This window comes from Ornithorhynchus anatinus, chromosome 16, assembly GCF_004115215.2.
Source record: "Ornithorhynchus anatinus isolate Pmale09 chromosome 16, mOrnAna1.pri.v4, whole genome shotgun sequence".
NCBI classification, from domain to species: Eukaryota; Metazoa; Chordata; class Mammalia; order Monotremata; family Ornithorhynchidae; genus Ornithorhynchus; species Ornithorhynchus anatinus.
The window spans coordinates 32,908,036-32,925,894 of record NC_041743.1 but is presented as its reverse complement, the minus strand read 5'-3'; the positions used below and the strand labels follow the sequence as shown (position 1 = coordinate 32,925,894).

Sequence of the window (17,859 nt, the reverse complement as noted above, 5' to 3'; positions counted from 1 at the left end):
TCAGGTTGGATACAGTTTCTGCCTCACTTGGAGGTCACAGTTTAAGTCGGCAGGAGAACAGATATTGAGTCTGCATTGTACAGATAAGGAAAAGGAAGCACAGAGAAGTTATGACTTGCCCAAGGTCTATTAACAGGCTAGTAGCAGAGCTGGAATTGGAACCCAAATCCTCTGATTTCTAGGCCTTTGCTGTTTTCATTAGGCCATGCTGTTCCTCTAATTTCCCCACTCCCTCCCTGCCCATCTCACTTTCTCTACTCATACCCCTTAACCCTTTTCTCTCTCACACCGTTTTCCTCGCTCATCCCCTATTTCCCTTTCCTCAGTCACACCCCCGGTCTCCCTGTCCTCGAGCATCTACTTCAAAATAATTCAAATTGTTCAAACTGAAACAGTGTTACTGATACTTTTTCTTGTACCAATTTCTTATTCTGGATCATTCTGCCTTACCTTCACCCCTGTTTTCTAAAAGAGACCTATTCTCCTTCCAGTTCCTGACTCAAGGCAAGGCTTTTGTTCTGCCTGGGATTAAACTATCGGATAGGATAAGAATCCTTCAAAGCCAAACAATTCATGTCTTCCCTGGGGTTTCAGAAGCCCACTTGATGCAGATGGTGATATTTGGAGCAGCTTATTTTCCAGACTTTGCATTTGTATTGTATTCAAATTAGGGGAGGGGATTAAAAAACACTCAGGTCATCTCATCTCTCCTCTCGGTCAAGTTTAGCGGACTTAGAAATCACCACAGCACTTGGATGGTTTGTATGGGATTCTAGGACTGTTGTCCAATGCACATATATATAGTGGCACTTCCTCCTTGTATAACATCCAAAAATAATTCTCTTCCCCTTCTCTTGTCCTTCCCTTCCTTCTCTCCCTTGCCTCTATCCTTATTGGCCCATTCCCTTCTCCATTCCAACTGGGTACTGTCAAAGCACCCTGACTGGGAACTTCAGACTAAAGTGCTCTACTATTATGTGCCTATAAAAGAGTCCCCCTGCACATTACAGTGATTGAATTTCGGCGCAGCTCATTGTTCTGGTTCTCCCTTGGGTGTTTGGATGGACTCTCTGAGGGAGACCAGTCAATCAATAGAAAGCAGCAAGGTCTAATGGATAGAGCACAAACCTGGGAGTTAGAAGGACTCGGAGTCTAATCCCAGCTCTGCCACTTGTCTGCTGTGTGACCGTGGGCAAGTCACTTCACTACTCTATGCTTCAGTTACCTGATCTGTAAAGTGGGGATTAAGACTGTGAGCCCCATGTGTAACAGGAACTGTGTCCAAACTGACAACCTCATACCTACCCCAGCAGTTAGAACAGTCCTGGCACAGTCCTAGTTGCCATTTAACTGATACTAAAAAAAAAGTACAGGAGCCTGGGAATTAAAAGACCAAAGTCCTAATCCTGACTCAGCCACTGGCCTACAGTCCTTCTTCATCTGTGAAATGGGGATTCAAGATTCAATACCTGTTTTCCTTCCCCTCTTAGACTGTGAGCCCTATGTGGGCCAGGCACTGTGTCCTACCTGACTCTCTTGTATGGATTCCAGCAATCCATACAATCCATAGTGCTTAACACATAGTAAGACTTAAAACATACCATTATTATCATCATCATCACCATTATCTTGGAGACAGTGGTTTTAATGGAGTGAGGAGGGTGGAAGCTGGGCTGTAGAAGGTCAAGATGGATGTTGTAGGAGAGGAAGTGGAAAAAATGGGCAACATAACCCATTCAAGGAGTTTGGACAGGAATGAGAAGAGGAAAATGGGGTGATAGCTGAAGTTGTGCAGTGGGATCCAGACAGGATTTTTTTTAGGATGAGGAGGTGTGACCATATTTGTAGGCAGGAGACATCAGAGAGTGAGTGGTTGACGATGATAATCAGAGAGGGAAGAAGAGTGATCACAAGTGTTTTTAGAAGGTGAAAAGGACAGATGGTACAGCTGCTGGGCCAAGAAATTTAGATAATAATGTTAATAATAATTGCGGTATTTGTTTAGCACTTAGTCTGTGCCAGGCACTGTACTAGGTTCTGGAGTGGACACAAAGAAATCTGGTTGAACACAGTCCCTGTCCCACATGGGGCTCAAAGTCTCAATACCCATTTTACAGATGAGGTAACTGAGGCACAGAGAAATGAAGTGACTTACCCAAGGTCACACAGCAAATGGGTTCCCCTCTTAGGACTTGTCTACCCACCATGCACCCAGCTTCATTTGATAGAGAGGAGGGCTGTCCAGGGTTTAGAACAGTGTTTAACACATAGTAATGTTTAACAAATACATAATGATAGTGATAATTAGGGATGGCAGAGGGGAAGTCCCTGACTTTTGAGTTCTTCCCATCAGCACATTCTTGCCAAATCTCCCCATCATCCCTTTTCTGCACTGAATGTAAGAAATTTAATCAAACTCCTAGCCCCAAAACCATTTGACTAACTTCTCTCCCTGAAAGACCCCTGTTTTCCCTCTCTTCATTTTGTATCTGGGTGGCCATCCTCCTTCAGGCAGATTTCTATAAAAATAAGCATCTTTCACTTCAATCGTTCAAAGAAGGTAGCAATAACTCCTGGTTTTTCTATTCCTCTTGAACTTCCAAAGTCCTTTACAACTGTGAACATCACCACATCCCTGGGAAGTAGGCAAGGGGAGCAGAGATTGTTATCTTTATTTTATAATGAGAGAGAGAAGTTAGGAGATTTCTCCAAAGTTACATAGGGAGTCAGGTGCTGCAGCAGCGAGATTTGAATTCAGGATTCTTCATTACCAGACAAGGGCTCTAATCAGTGAAACCAGGCTGCTTAGCACCCTACTCCCAGCCCTTCTCTCCCACAAATTCCAGTTTCTAGGAAATGATACTAAATCTGCCCGGCAGTCTGTCCCCAACCTACCTGTTTTCAGCTGATTAATGCAACACGCTTTTTTTGTTCATCTCTCTCCGTTTTTTCCTAGGTAGCAGGGATAAAAGGGATATTCCTGGCCAACAAGAAGGTGGATGACCAAGTGAAGACGTACATAACCTACAACAAAGGCAGGGACTGGCGTCTGCTGCAGGCCCCAGACACCGACCTCAGAGGGAATCTGGTGCACTGCCTGCTGGTCAGTCTCTGATGGCTAAGGTTGTTCTCAGACCCACAGGGCAAATCCCCTCATGAGCTAGGTTGCGTGGAAGAAATTTTGGTTCCTGAAACTCCAGCCTTTATCTCTATCACTTCGGGGTACGAGACCAGTCGGGACCTTGTGCCAGTCTCCTAGAGATCTGTGACATCATTCAGTGATATTTATTAACACAATAAATTGTACAATAGCAACAGATTTGGTAGTTGCATTCCCTGCCTGTGAGGAGCTTACAGTCTAGAGGGAAACAGCCAAACATTTGGTCCCAAAACTCAGACTGAGCCCTATAAAATTCTCTTTTCAATAAATTTATGAGGCAGTCATCTGACTCTATCAAACCTTTTCTTCTTTTTGGCCTATGTCTCCCTTGTTTAAGCAGCGGTCAGGATTTGTTAGGTTCTGATTTGTCTTTCAGTATTTTCTGGTTTTTTATCATGCTCCAGGAAAGACATCCCTCCAGATCCCTTCAACTCTGGATATCTTAATCACTCAGTACTATTGTGCATCTCCTGAATCCAGGGCACTGGACTCAGTGCTTGGAGAGTACAGCTCAGAGATCCAGTCCATGCCCTGAAAACCTATTGCAGAACCTTAGACTCCAAATTGTAAACTCCTTGTGGGCAGGGAATGTATTTATCAATTCTGTTATATTGTACTCTCCCAATTGCTTAGCACACAGTACGTGCTCAATAAATACAATTGATTGATAGTCTCCCAAACAGTTCAGTGCTCTGCACACAGGAGGTGCTCAAAAAATACGATCGATTGATTGACTTTGGCAAGTAGGGGTATAGGCCCCGACTCTGAGACAGAGAAGCACACGTTGCTTGTTTTGGGCTCTGATAAAGTTCTTGGCTATCTCTCTGTGAGTTGAGACCTATTCATCAGATGACCAAAGCCACGTGCTCTCCAAAGGAACTGTCTCTCCAAATGACCTATCTCTGTCCTCTCCCTCTGCAGCCATTTTGCTCCTTACACCTGCATTTGCAGATCTCGGAGAATCCATACTCTTCGGGCAGTATTTCAAGCAAGGACAGTGCTCCGGGTCTCGTGGTAGCCACAGGTAAAGGGTTTCTCCGGTTTCTTCACGCTTCCACCTCACGGCGGGATATAGTCATTGTAGCTGGTCTTGTAAAATGCTTCTGCCATGAGACATACATCCACAGATTTTAAGTGAACCCCCCGCAGAACCCCCCATCCCGATCCCAGCCTGCGCCTGATTTTCATCGTAACTAGCAACAGCAGATTCTAGTATGAGGCATTCAATGATTTAAAACAAAGCGATTTCTTTCTATGAAACTGAGTGAACCTTTATGGCTACGAACAGCCCAGGTCATAACCTGGTCTGTTTTCTGGGGCTTTGAGGAAGCTTTGATTATCCAAGCCCCCTGCACTGGGCATCCCTTCGTTGCAAGCGTCCCAGTCTTTCTTCTCCAAGTGTATCAACAACCGGATGACAGCCTGTTTTATATTTAAATGCCACCAGTAGTTGACCCTTGGTAATTAAGCTGACAGCCTCTTTGGGCTTCATTTGCCTCCTCCCGGCCGGTAGACTAATGAGGATAGAGGAGGTAACTCAGCCCCTTTCCCAGCTCCAGCTAAAGATCTGCTCCACCAGGAACCCAAAGGAAGAAGCACAAGACTCACGGGTTAGCAAGTGGAATGTTCTGGGGCTGCTTCTCTAGGAAGAGCTCAATAGATCTATAGGACTGGCAGTTTTCTCCTTTGCCTCAAATGGGAGTCAATTCACCTTGAATTTTGAAGAAGAGGATGGTTTTCATCCGGCTCATGTCAAGGCAGGCCAGCGATTCTCGTAAGTGAGGCAGTTTAAGCCTCGGCCGTGGTGTGTGGAAGACCTTGCAGAGCAGAGATGAAGTCCACAGGGACTTTGGAGTCTGAATGTTGAGGGTTCGACAGGACCGGCTGGGCAACCCCTTCCTCGGGTAACCCTCTGGTAAGGATGGGCAAAGAACCAGGACAAGAACCGGGAGGCGGAAGCAAGTTGCTAACAGTGTAAGAGCGGTAGCAGCTCCAGGCTGCTGTTCTCCACTCAGTTGATGTCCTCACCAAGTCACAGCCTGGGGTGTTCATTTCCAAGTTCTAGAGGAGTAAATACAGTGTAGCTGAGCATTTCCCATCATCATCTTACCACCATCACCACTCGAGCAAGGAGACTTGTCTTTTGGGGGTTTTTTTATGGTATTTGTTAAGCTCTGGGAGCAGGCACTGTTCTAAGCGCTGGGGTAGATACACAGTAATCAGGTTAGACACAGTCCATATCCAACATGGGGCTCACAGTCTTAATCTCCATTTTACAGATGAAGCAACTGAGGCCCAGAGAACTGAAGTGACTTGCCCAAGGTCACACAGCAGACAAGTGGCAAAGTGGGATTAGAACCCAGGTCCTTCTGACTCGCAGGCCAGTGCTCTATCCACTAGGCACACTGCTTCCCCTCTAATAACTACTTCTCTTAATTACTTAAATGGGCTTGTTCACTGAGTCTTTATGGGAAAGATCCAAATTTTTTCCCATTGCTATCTTTGAAACCTAGATTTACTCTTTTTTATTTTTTAATGGTATCTATTAAGCACTTTACTATGTGCCAAACACTGTTCTAAGCACTGGGGTAGATACAAGTTAATCAGCTTGGACACAGTCTCTCTCCCACATGGGGCTCTCAGTCTTAATCCCCATTTTACAGATGAGGTGACTGAGGCACAGAGAAGTTAAGTGATTTGCTCAAGGTCACACAGGAGACACGTGCCGGGGCTAGGATTAGAACCCAGGTCCTTCTGGCTCCCAGGCTCATGCTCTATCCACTTAGCCATGCTGGGACACTATGTTGAAGCTGAGTTGTCGAAACCCATGGGTTGATGGGAGGCTGTCAGACTAGAATTGGGCTTGTGTTTCTCATTTTGAAGCATTAAATGTCAGGTGCTCAATTAACATTTGCATTATTGCATTTTTGTTGTGCTCTTATTTATGATACAGAGGTATAGGATCTAACATTCCCAGCTTGCTATTTTTAAAGGAAAAATATCAACTGTCCTGATGATGCTTTCTTTGTGTTGTTACACCTCAAGGGTCAAAGGACGGCTTTGTTGCTTGTCATTAGGAAGGCTGAGATGAGGTGCAATGTGTCTGAAGGCCTTTTATCCTGTTGTCCAGTGCATATAGAGCTAGGAGTTTGGGAGAAAGTAGAAATGACCAGACAACCACTGGACCTGGTTTCTGTAGAATTTCACTGCCTAGGACTAAACTGCCCCTCGAAGTCATAGAGAAGAAGTGTGGCCTAGTGGATAGAGCATGGGCTTGGGAGTCAGAGGATGTGGGTTCTAATCTTGACTCCACCACTTTGCTGTGTGTGACCTGGAGCAAGCCACTTAACTTCTCTGTGCCTCAGTTACCTCATCTGTAAAATGGGGTTAAGACTGTGAGCACCACGTGGGACAAATTAATTACCTTGTATTTACCCCAGCGCTTAGAACAGTGCTCGGCACATAGTAAGTGCTTAACAAATACCATTATTATTATTATTATTATTAATAATAACATGGACTGTGTCCATCCTGATTAGTTTGTGTCCATCCTGATTAGTTTGTATCTACCCCAGCATTTAGTACAGTGCCTGGCACATAGTAAATGCTTCAAAAATCCTATTTTAAAAGAAGTCCCTCTCACCTCCAAGTCTCCATGCTTCAAGGGCTCGAGGACAGCAAGAAAGAGGAGAGGAAGGGGATGTAGAAGGGCACAGAGCGAGTGAAATGAAGGTATTTCTAGGTGAGAGTTCATTTGTGCTAGGTCAAGATCAGTCCAAAACTTAAACTCTTATCCCCAATAGGTAACTAGGGCAAATGACACTATAGTAGTCACTGTGGGTTTAGAGTAGAGAGTGTGGAAGAGAAATGGAACCCACCCCTGAGAAGCGAGCACTCATGTGCCAACTAAGCAGAAAATACATTTAAACATATTTAAAATGGTGTACCCAGTCTAGCTACCAGTTTAATTCCCTAGAGGAATGGCTTTTTACAAAACTTTAACTATCCTTTTCAGCTCTTTGCAATTGAGGACTTTACCAAGAATGACTTCCATTTTTTCTCCTGCTAGGGTGGGTTGAAATATTAAGACTTGGAAGAGTAAAACGAGAGACGGAGCCATTTAACGGAGCCATTCTCTGACCTCTTCCTACAGCATGCTTACTCTTGAAAACACCTGACGTTTAACAATGATCTGCTTGTGTGTTACAGGCAACATTGGCACCGAGCTCTCATACACTGACATTGGCATGTTCGTGTCCTCCGATGGGGGAAACACGTGGAGACAGGTAACTGGATGGATCGGGAATGGAAAAAGGAAGAGATGGGCTAATTCTGGAAAATAAACCTGGCCATCAGGTTGCTTTTGACTGGGGGAATATCTCTAAACCTGCCCACTACATCCACCTGCTTTTATCATGTTTTGCACACTTAGACAATTTTGCTGGCAAATGAATCCAAATAACTCCCTTGCTGTAGACCATTTTGCACTTTAAGACAGTAGTATCTCTAGCTAGAGAAGGGTGGGAGGGAGAGCTGTGAATGAAGAATACAGAATAGCACCTTTGGCAACCTTCATGGAGCATTTGGCTGAGTTGAATCTGAGGTCTCTGCATAGAGCTTCCATCCGCCAAACTAATTCTCTTCCTCTCTTCAAAACCCTATTTAAAGCTCACCTCCTCCAAGAGGCCTTCCCAGACTGAGCTCCCCTTTTCCCTCTGCTCCCTCTACCCCCCTTCACCTCTGCGCAGCTAAACCCTCTTCTCCCCCCTTTCTCTCTGCTCCTCCCCCTCTCCCGTCCCATCCCCTCAGGACTGTACTCGTCCGCTCAACTGTATATATCTTCATTACCCTATTTATTTTGTTAATGAGATATACATCACCTTGATTCTATTTATTTGCTATTGTTTTAATGAGATGTTCTTCCCCTTGATTCCATTTATTGCTATTGTTCTTGTCTGTCTGTCTCCCCCGATTAGACTGTAAGCCCGTCAAAGGGCAGGGACTGTCTCTCTCTGTTACCGATTTGTACATTCCAAGCACTTAGTGCAGTGCTCTGCACATAGTAAGCGCTCAATAAATACTATTGAGTGAATGAATTTGGGTGAGGACATTGAGTCCAAGCTTGTTTCCAGATGGCTCAGTTTCCCTCCCTTCTTGTGGGCTCATAACAGGGATGTCTCCTCCTTGTTTTCAGATCTTTGATGAAGAGTACAATGTCTGGTTCCTAGACTGGGGTGGAGCCCTTGTGGCAATGAAGCATACCTCCATGCCTGTCAGGCATCTGTGGTAAGGAGATTACTTTTTCCTGGGGGGTTGAGAATGGTGTGGTTGTCTTCTTTGCATCTGAAAGCTTAGCCGACCATTTTTTTTTCTTTTGTGGTATTTGTTAAACGCTAACTATGTGCCAGGCACTTCTCTAAGCGTTGGGGTAGATACCAGTTAATTAGGTTGGACACAGCCCGTGTCCCACATGGGACTCACAGCCTTAATTCTCCTTTTACCGATGCAGTAACTGAGGCACAGAGAAATGAAGTAAATTACCCAAGGTCACACAGCAGACAAGTGGTGGACCCTGGATTAGAACCTAGGTCCTTCTGACTCCTAGGCCTGTGCTATTTAATTATTATTATGGTATTTGTTAAGCGCTTACTATGTGCCAAGCACTGTTCTAAGCACTGGGGTAGATACAAGGTAATCAGGTAGTCCAACGTGGTGTTCACAGTTTCAATCCCCATTTTACAGATGAGGCACAGGGAAGTTATATGATTTGCTCAAAGTCACACAGCTGATAAGTTGCAGAGCCGGGGTTAGAACCCACGACCTCAACTCCCAGGCTCATGCTCTTTCCACTAAGCTAAAATGTTCTGTCCCCGAGTAGCCCCAGCCGGCTTTGGGGAGCCTGGGTTCATGCCCTCTCAAGCTGCATAGGGTTAATCATTTCTAAATCAATCAATGGCAGTTATTGCATGCCTTCTGTGGGCAGAAAACTTCTTTGGCATGGTAAGCCTCTGCCCTCAAGGTGCTTTACAATCCGTTCATTTCTAAAGGCTAATAAATCTTCCAGACGTCTGTACTGTAGTACTGTGGACCTTGACAGTACTGACCTTTTATTTGCATTGTATATGGAAGAGAGAGGCAGAGAGAGAGGAACAGCATTTCTACCGTTATAGACCTACACACACGTATAGTGACAGAGTGATTCTCAGATTTAGAAAATAGCTGTTACCTCCCAGAGAAAATAGGAGTTTATAATTGAAAAGCCGAGGAAACTTTAGCTCAGCTAATAAAGCGTGCTGTTTTCCACAAATTGAAATGATAGGTTGCTAGATAAGCACGAAAGCAAAACAACGTCCAAATGAATAGGTCCATCTGTGAATATGTGCATTTAGGTAAATAGATACTGAAGGATAAGTGCTTTTGCAGGTGATTTTTCGGTAAAGCTTTACCTTTGTATTTTAAAAGCGTCATGGTGAAATGTACAGTGGGTTGAGGGAAATGTACCATCGTGATGAAGAATGACATGGTAATGCACAGACTGTGTCTAATCTGTCGGAGAAATTAGGGTCTGCTTAAACCTTTGTTGCTTAACAGTAGCGAAGACATTACCTTCGTTTTGCAGTGGAATGGACCTGGAGATTGAGATGGAAATAGCAACTGGCCCATTTCATTTTCATGCCCCTGCAGAAATTCACTCAGGCCCTGGCAACTTGAAAGGGACCAGCAGAGAGACATCACTACCCCAGTAGGGGCAGATTGGTGAGCACCCCCAGTTGTTGAGGGCTCCCAAAAGACCGCCGCCACAGAGTTTTGAAACATTTCCCCATTTCAGGTCGGAAAGGGAACCAAAAGGACAGACCTAGGCATTGGCCCCAGCCAGAGTGATTTCACGCATGGAGCTCTTTTGACTGGGACAGTCAAGTGAGCGTTTGCACATATTAAGTGAATTAGGGAGCCGCCTCCCGCCTGGAGTTAGTGAAAAACAGAGTCAGGTGTCCCGGGGATGGTTTAGGGGATGGTTTAGTGGCAATCTTACTTGGAGGACATATACTTTAGAAGCATCCTGGCAAAGTAAAGAGAACATGAGCCTGGGAGTCAGAAGGTCATGGGTTCTAATTCTGACTCCAGCACATGTCTGCAGTGTGACCTGGGGCAAGTCACTTCACTTTTCTGTGCCGCAGTTACCTCATCTGTAAAATGGGGATAGGGACTGTGAGCCCCACGTGGGACAGGGACTGTGTCCCATCTGATTTGCTCCTATCCTCCCTAGCGCTTAATATAATGCTTGGCACATAGTAAGCGTTTTTGATACCATCATTATTATTATTATTATTATTATTATTATATCTCTATCCAGAGGATGCTGACTCCCCAGTTGTTCCCGGCAACTAGGGGAGGACAAAACAGTGACAACCCACATGGTGCTGGTTGGGTGAGGAGGAGAATGATTTGAGGGAGGAGAGAAGTTATAGACCTAGAAGAAAATCCTCCATGTCACCCACTTCCCCTGTACACACCTGGAAATCTGGGTCTCAGTGTCACTGGCCTACTGCGTGTTCTTGGGCAAGTTATTTAACCTCTCCGTGACTCAGTTTCCTTAACAGTAGCTGGAGAGAAGATTCATGTTCTTCATGTTCTTCTTATATCTTATACCTGAGTCCTGGGTGGATCAGGGACTCTCTGATCTGATTATCTTGTACTTAACCTGAGGCTTGACACGTACTGTGCTTTTCATAAATACAGTCATTATTACTTTTAGCCCCTGCCCCACTCATGGATTACATTTGGAGGATACAGTTTATCATGGACAGGGAATGGATTAGATTGACTCAAACTGTCCTCCAGTTCCCCTCAAATTCCCCCTCCCCCACCCTGATTACGTGTCTATTTCCGTCCCCTGAGAAATGTCTAAGGCTTGCTACAAATGATGTTATTAAACAACTCCCCATAAGTAGGAAGAAACAGAACTGAATCAAAGTGATTCTATTCAAGTTGGGGTTTATTTTAAGACTGAACCTGTTGAGAATTTTTTTCTAGCTTCCACTATATTTTGTGTCCTTAGAAAACATGCAGAAATGGTTGTTCCTAGAAGTAGTCATTACAGTAAATCCTCTTGCCTCGCAAAATGGTCACATAACCCAAACCTCCACCTATCAAACCTTTCCGTTATTCCTGGCCCCCACTCTGAGATTTGAATAATCTAAATTAAAAAACCCTCCAAGAAACCCAGCCCCCCGGTTATCGAAGTCCTTCACAATTGATCCCTTCAGATTAATTCCGCTAGACAACCCTTCAAAATGAAATTTAAGAAATTGATTTCAGTGGTGGGAGCCAGGAGGGGACTTAGTTGCATGGGAGGTGTTTGTAACTAGGATTAATTCCTATTCCTCATTGGAGCACTGGTGGACTGCAAAGTATTATAAATTGTTTCTAGTTTTGTGATGCATTAATCTAGGAAGCAGCCAAGTGTGTACGTCTGAGAACTTGGTGGGGGATGCCACCCCGAGTTGGCTTCTGATTATGAGGGTCTTTTGGCTCTTCTGAAAGGCATGCCTGGCAAAGGAGGCTCATTCCCTGGTTGACCAGGCTGTAAGGATTAACTAGTTAATGACTTCCAAGTTGCCCATTGTACTGTGAAGGAATCCTTCTTATGGACATTTGAGGTCCCATTTTGGGGTTTGTGAACGGGAAGATGTTCTCTAACACTGGAGCCTTCCTATTCGCTTCTAAAACAAGAAGCCCGCTTCCCAAGAAAAGCAATTGAATTTTCTCCCTTCTCTCCAGACCAGGGGATTACTGGGCTGCATTCACAGTGCAGGCATCCATTAAGCCAAAGGCTGAAATGACCGAGTCCTTAAAAGTCAAGACTGAACCTGATAATTTAGGAACCAATAAACTTTTATGGGAGGCTGTTTGCTTTTCATTTGCAGACACAACTCCAGGAGTACTCTAAGGGCAAAAAATGTTGTCGGTGGCAACCCGGTTGCTTATGCCGAGAACGGAACTCAGTTTTGTTTTACGTGATTTTTAAAGAGAGGAGAAAAAAAGAAAGAGTAAGAATGATAGTTTTGGAGACTAGTGGTTGTTCAAGGTGGCTCTTAGTCCTTTTGTAGCGAGCAAAATCGTGGCTTTAGTTCAAGGCAAATGAAGCAGAAGGGGGGTCACTGGGATGGGTGTCACAGGGAGTGGGATGACGGGTTAGGGGAGGAAGGAGGAAGAATCAGTGAACCCATCAATGATATTTATTGATTTCCTATTGAGTATTTGGCATTGTACCAAGCACCTGAGAGAGCACAACAGTAGCAAGACACATGCACCCAGCCCTCAAAATAACCATCTAAAAGGGAAGGCAAACAAATCATTTACAGATAGCGAAAGCCAGTGGAAGAACAAGTATAATGCAGGAAGCAGTTCAAGCACATCAGGATGAAACAGCTGAACAAATAATTGAATATCTAAATTAGAAAATAAGTACGTGCAATTTATTCAGCGAGTGCTGAATAACAGATGAGAAGTAATTTGAAAGGGTGGAAGTCGTCCCAGTGTTTGGATTTCCGCCAGCTGTGCTCATCTGCATGAGTGCAGGAGTTCAAGTAAGTGGACTGGCTGGGATGAACCAGAGTTTAGGAATCGTTGGTATGAGAGTGATGGAGGGATGAGGGGCAAAATCGTTGAGTTGGGTGGAGAGGGCAGAGTTGAGGGATGGGCAAGTCAGAAGTGGGTCCTGGAGGGGTGTGAGTGCCTGAGACGGGGGAAGAGGATCCAGCCTCTAGGGTCATAGTGAGGAGTGAGGTCTAAATCCGGTGGAGAGAGTATGAGAATCAGGTAGCAGATCGGATCAGATAATGGCAGGTGGGTGTTGATGTGTTTAGAGATTAAGCTTTGTATAGAGAAGGAAAGATACCTTGACTGAGATCATGCTGATGTGTGGCTGAAATGGGGTGAAGTCAGAGGTCAACGAAGGTTAGAAATGGAAAGAGACAGATTAATTATTATTATTATTATGGTATTTGTTAAGCACTCGCTACATGCCAAGCACTCTTCTAAGCTCTGGGGTAGATACAAGGTAATCAGGTTGTCCCACGTGGGACTCACAGTCTTAATCCCCATTTTACAGATGAAGTAACTGAGGCACAGAGAAGTTAAGTGGCTTGCCCAGGGTCACACAGTACACAAGTGGCAGAGCCGGGATTAGAAGACACGTCCTCTCAGTCCCAAGCCCACGCTCTTTCCACTAAGCCACGCTGCTTCTCTGGCATCTTCAGATGGCTGAGGGGGAGGTGTCGGAGGGAATATCAACATGAAGTTTAAAGCTTAAAGGAGGTCAATCGCATGAAAGTAGGAAAGAGAAAAAGATGTCAGCAGTTCATCAGAAATGTGGAGGCCCAGGGTGGTTAATAACAATGACTAAAGAAGAGAGTAGGGGGTGGAGGGTTTGGGATGAGAATGAAGGGAAGGTGAAAAGGAAGGGAAGGTGAAAAGGAAGGGAAGGTGAAAAGGAAGGGAAGAAAAAAGTGAGCTAAAATGGGAGAGACATAGGGGCAAGTCTCTAAAAGTGGCAAACGCTTCTTCGTCCTCCCACTACTTCACAGGTCGGTGGGATTTAATCAGCCTCCTCTACACTGTAAGGTCCTTGAGGGCAGGGTACCTGTTTACCAACTCTGTTATATCCTACTTCCCCAAGTGCTTAGTGAATACGATTGATTGATTTAATGGTTGATTGTTATAGTATACTCTCCCAAGGCTTTAGTATAGTGCTCTGCAGACAGTAAACATTCAATAAATACAGTTGATTGATCAGATGGTTCTGATGCTCAGGAAGAACTAAGAGGGTGGTACATCCTAGCTGATTTCCTAGTCAGCCTCAGCCAATTATCACCTTCCATGTCAGTTTTACAGGTTCTACACATAGTAGTAATAGTATTTATTAAGTGCTTACTTTGTGCAGGGCACTGTACCAAACCCTGGGAAAGAGTATCCATATTCGATATGGACCCTGTTCCTCAACGGGCTCAAAATCTATGAGGATCACAGTCTAGAAGATCTGTGTTGGAATAAAATGGATCAGATTGATTCTGCTCTGAACTGAGGCCATAGTTCCAGGCTGGGTGTTTTGAATGCTTTGCTCTATGGATGCACCTTCTTTGGACTGGTGGTAGAATTCCATTATGTTGAAACATTTTCTGCACTCCAACACGGCTCCAGGCTGATCCAGGAAATGCATTTTGGATCAAATCTCATAGCACTACAGGGAGGTGGTAAGATTAATGCCTGCTGATAATCCAAATGGCCAAAGCACAGGGCGCACAGGAAGATTTCTATCATCTGGAAAATAGCTACAAAATGATTCTACTCACACGTGTTCCTTTTCAGACCTGTTCATGTTTTTGTTTTGACCCCAGGGTCAGTTTTGATGAAGGAAATTCCTGGAGTAAATATGGCTTCACAACGTCTCCGCTGTTTGTGGATGGGTCCTTGGTGGAGCCAGGGGTGGAAACCCAGATAATGACGTGAGTACCACTGAGAAATAAGAGGTAGTGGTAGTTTCAATTTTTTGATTATTATTTTTATGGTATTTGTTAAGCACGTAGTGTGTTTCTGGCGCTGTACTTAGTGCTGTGGTAGATACAAAACAATCAGGTTGGACACAGACCACGTCCCACATGAGGCTCACAGTCTTAATCCCCATTTTAAGGATGAGGTAACTGAGACACAGAGAACTTGAGTAACTTGCCCAAAGTCACACAGCAGACAGGTCAATTCTTTATCCACTAGGCTACACTGCTTCTCTGAATTGTGTGCTTTTCTGCTCTCTTCTGGATAGACAAAGGCACACTGTAACCAGTGTGGATTTTTCCCCAAATGGGTTTTCCAAACCCTCTTAGAGAGCTCTTATGCCGGAGTTGAACAAAAGGAGTTTTGAGGTCAGGCCGGAGTCTTACCTGCCCCAGAGAAAGTCCAGATTTGGCCAAGAAATTCACAGTATTTTAAGGATTGGAATTTCCTTGAACCCGAAACATGCTTATTGTTCAGGGGCTGGTTGTGGAGAGGTGCTAAGGGGTGAGAAATTCTGGGATTCCATAATGGGCTGGAGGCTACAGTGCTGCCATGACTCCGTAAAATAGAATATAATACTCAGTTGGAGAGTGTCACTGCTCTCAATTGGTTGAGCATATATCTGTGAGACCAGTGGAGGTGAGGGGAGTTGGTGGCCACATGGACAAACTTCTAGAAGGCCCACTCTAAGCAGTCAACAGAACCGTAACTGTTTAACCTGTGCTATCCCATTTCAGAAGAACTATATGGCAATGGAACTTTCAAACCATTAAGTCTATTTCTAATGTGGGGGTTCTCAGTATGTATGAATTTTTGAGGATGTAGATGTAAAAAGTAGTCCCCTAGTTTTATGGTTAACAGGATTGAAGGTTAATGGATCACTTCTCCACTCATCTGAGTTGCCTGGAGGTTTTAAGTTTGGTAAAATGTGTGTTCCCTCTGTGATTCCTATGCTCTCTAGGTCCTAGGATTTCCAGAGGATTTCATGCCAAGTGGATTGTTTAATCTTGATTACCTAAGTTTTTACCTCAGCTACTTTGACTTCGTGCATCTGGCCCATACGCATCAGAACATTGCTGGAAGAATTCATTTTATCCCTTCCCTTCCTCTTATTTGGCAGGCAAAACTAAATAGACCTTCATTTGTAATTATTTTAGGTTTCCCTTGGGTTTTTCCTTAAAGGCTATATACCCGTCTGTATATTGATTCTTTTTCTTTAGGACATCATGGAAAAGACGCAATGTTTTTCTAATATCAATTTTTAGTCATTTCTTCTTTTGGACAAATTGGGCTGAGCAGATCAAGATGGGTATGAGAGGATCCAGTTGAAGTTAAAATATATTTCTAGAAGGATGAGTTGGTATTTGTTTTTGTTTGTCATTTCCCAGCTATGTGAAATGGAATGAATTCATCAAAAATCTTGTGCACCTCTTAACTCTTTGACTCTTCGGTTGAAGTATTATTTTTGTTAAGAGGAATCGGAATCGGATGATACAATTGATGGTGAGACCAGATCTGTGCGAATGGTTGGGGCTGTAAAGTTGTGGGTGGCTGCACAACTGACACTCCATTCCACAGTGTGTGAAGGTAAAGTCTGTCAGAGAGGACTGGCATCCAGAGGCCTTACCTTCCTGCGAGAATTTTCTATTCAGAATTTATGAAGTCTAATAATTCTTAAATCTGCTAACCCGAAAATTAACAATAGTCAATTGTATCGATCGTTTGTTTTTAGTATTCCTTAGGCTGGACCAGAGGTTTATTTGCTTAAACCTTTGGTCCTTGTGCTAGTATTCTGGGTGTGCACTAGGGAAAGCAATTAAAATAACAAAGGGAAGGTAAGATGATTGCAGTTTCAGATGTTCTTGTCATGATTCCATGAATCCAGTGAAGCAGCAGGGTCATCTCTTGAGTTAATCAACAGGACAGCATGGCCATGTTCCCATTTCTCTAATTCCCCCCACCTGAAATGCTAAAGAAATAAAGCCTGTCATAGGTTGGTCCTCTAGACTGTAAGTTCCCTGTGGGCAGGGACTGGATCTATGTATTGTATTGTACTTTTCCAACCACTTAGTACAGTGCTCTGCACACAGTAAGTGCTCAATAGCCACCAAAAAGAAAAAGACATAAGGTTGGTTGGTCTGGAGTCATGGAGCATATCTTTCAGATACATTTAGGAAATGTAGGACAGTATCTGCCATTTAAAATATTTTTTTCCTACACTTTAAGCTCTTTTCCCACTAGACTGTAAACTCCTTGAGTGCAGAGATTATGTCTATCAACTGCACTAACACTCCCAAGTGCTTAGTACAGTGCTCTGCACAGAGTAAGTCCTCAGTAAATGCCATTGATGGATTGATTAAGTTGGTCCTTTGCCCCATGAATATCTTTCCTATTTACAATGTCTCTCGAATCTGCCTCTTGTTTTTTGTAATGCTCCAAAGCTCCTGCTCAAGGAGAGAAAACATCTCCTAATTGCCACATGTCAGGATGCTCTTCTTGACTGCCAGTTTTACCAGCAATTTTCTGTCCAACTGTACTGTTTGAGAGTATTCGAGACTATGTCTTTAAAATGTTCATTTTTGTCCTTTTCACTTGCAACTGCTCTATTTCAATTTAGTGTAGAACAGCTGCTTGCATATCCTACCACCTTCCATACTATTTGCAGGGCCCATCTAACAAAACTGAGTTACCATGAGAGTTGCCTCAGGGTCCATGAACAGTCTAATATTTTTGGACTTTGTTGTTCATAATCTTGCCATTTGATGTTAGTACATTGGTGGCACCAGTGTGTAGGATTTCTCTGATACTGAGTGGTCCATAACCAGCTGCTTTTATTGAATTGTCAGACTAAAGCTGTAGTGCAGAGCATGAAAGAGTTTATCATTAGCTACTCATCTTGGTTGTAGGCCACCAGAACATAGTCATCAGCAAAGAGAAGTTCTTGGATGACTGTCTCAAAGTCGTTCAGTGGCAATTCCCAGCCTGTTGAGAAGGGTCAACAGGTCAGAAGTGGATTCCTGAAGACTTTTGTGAAAATTCAGCTAAAATGCTCCCCTACCCCAAAGCCTTTTAATGAAATGGAACGCACAAGCTGCCCACATGGAAACCCTGAACTTCTCATCTATTACCAGTCGTGTGAACAGGCT

The 17,859-nt window shown here is 44.0% G+C and overlaps 1 protein-coding gene across 1 annotated transcript in view; it reads left to right on the top strand.

Annotated features, from left to right (window-relative positions):
- SORCS3 (sortilin related VPS10 domain containing receptor 3) overlaps nt 1-17,859 on the top strand; it is a 400,591-nt gene that overhangs the window by 332,675 nt on the left and 50,057 nt on the right. The window contains exons 10-14 of the mRNA XM_029080272.1: nt 2,957-3,103; nt 4,082-4,184; nt 7,370-7,446; nt 8,355-8,446; nt 14,560-14,667. Of these exons, the coding sequence (XP_028936105.1) occupies nt 2,957-3,103; nt 4,082-4,184; nt 7,370-7,446; nt 8,355-8,446; nt 14,560-14,667 (527 nt within the window). The remainder of the gene's footprint in view (nt 1-2,956; nt 3,104-4,081; nt 4,185-7,369; nt 7,447-8,354; nt 8,447-14,559; nt 14,668-17,859) is intronic.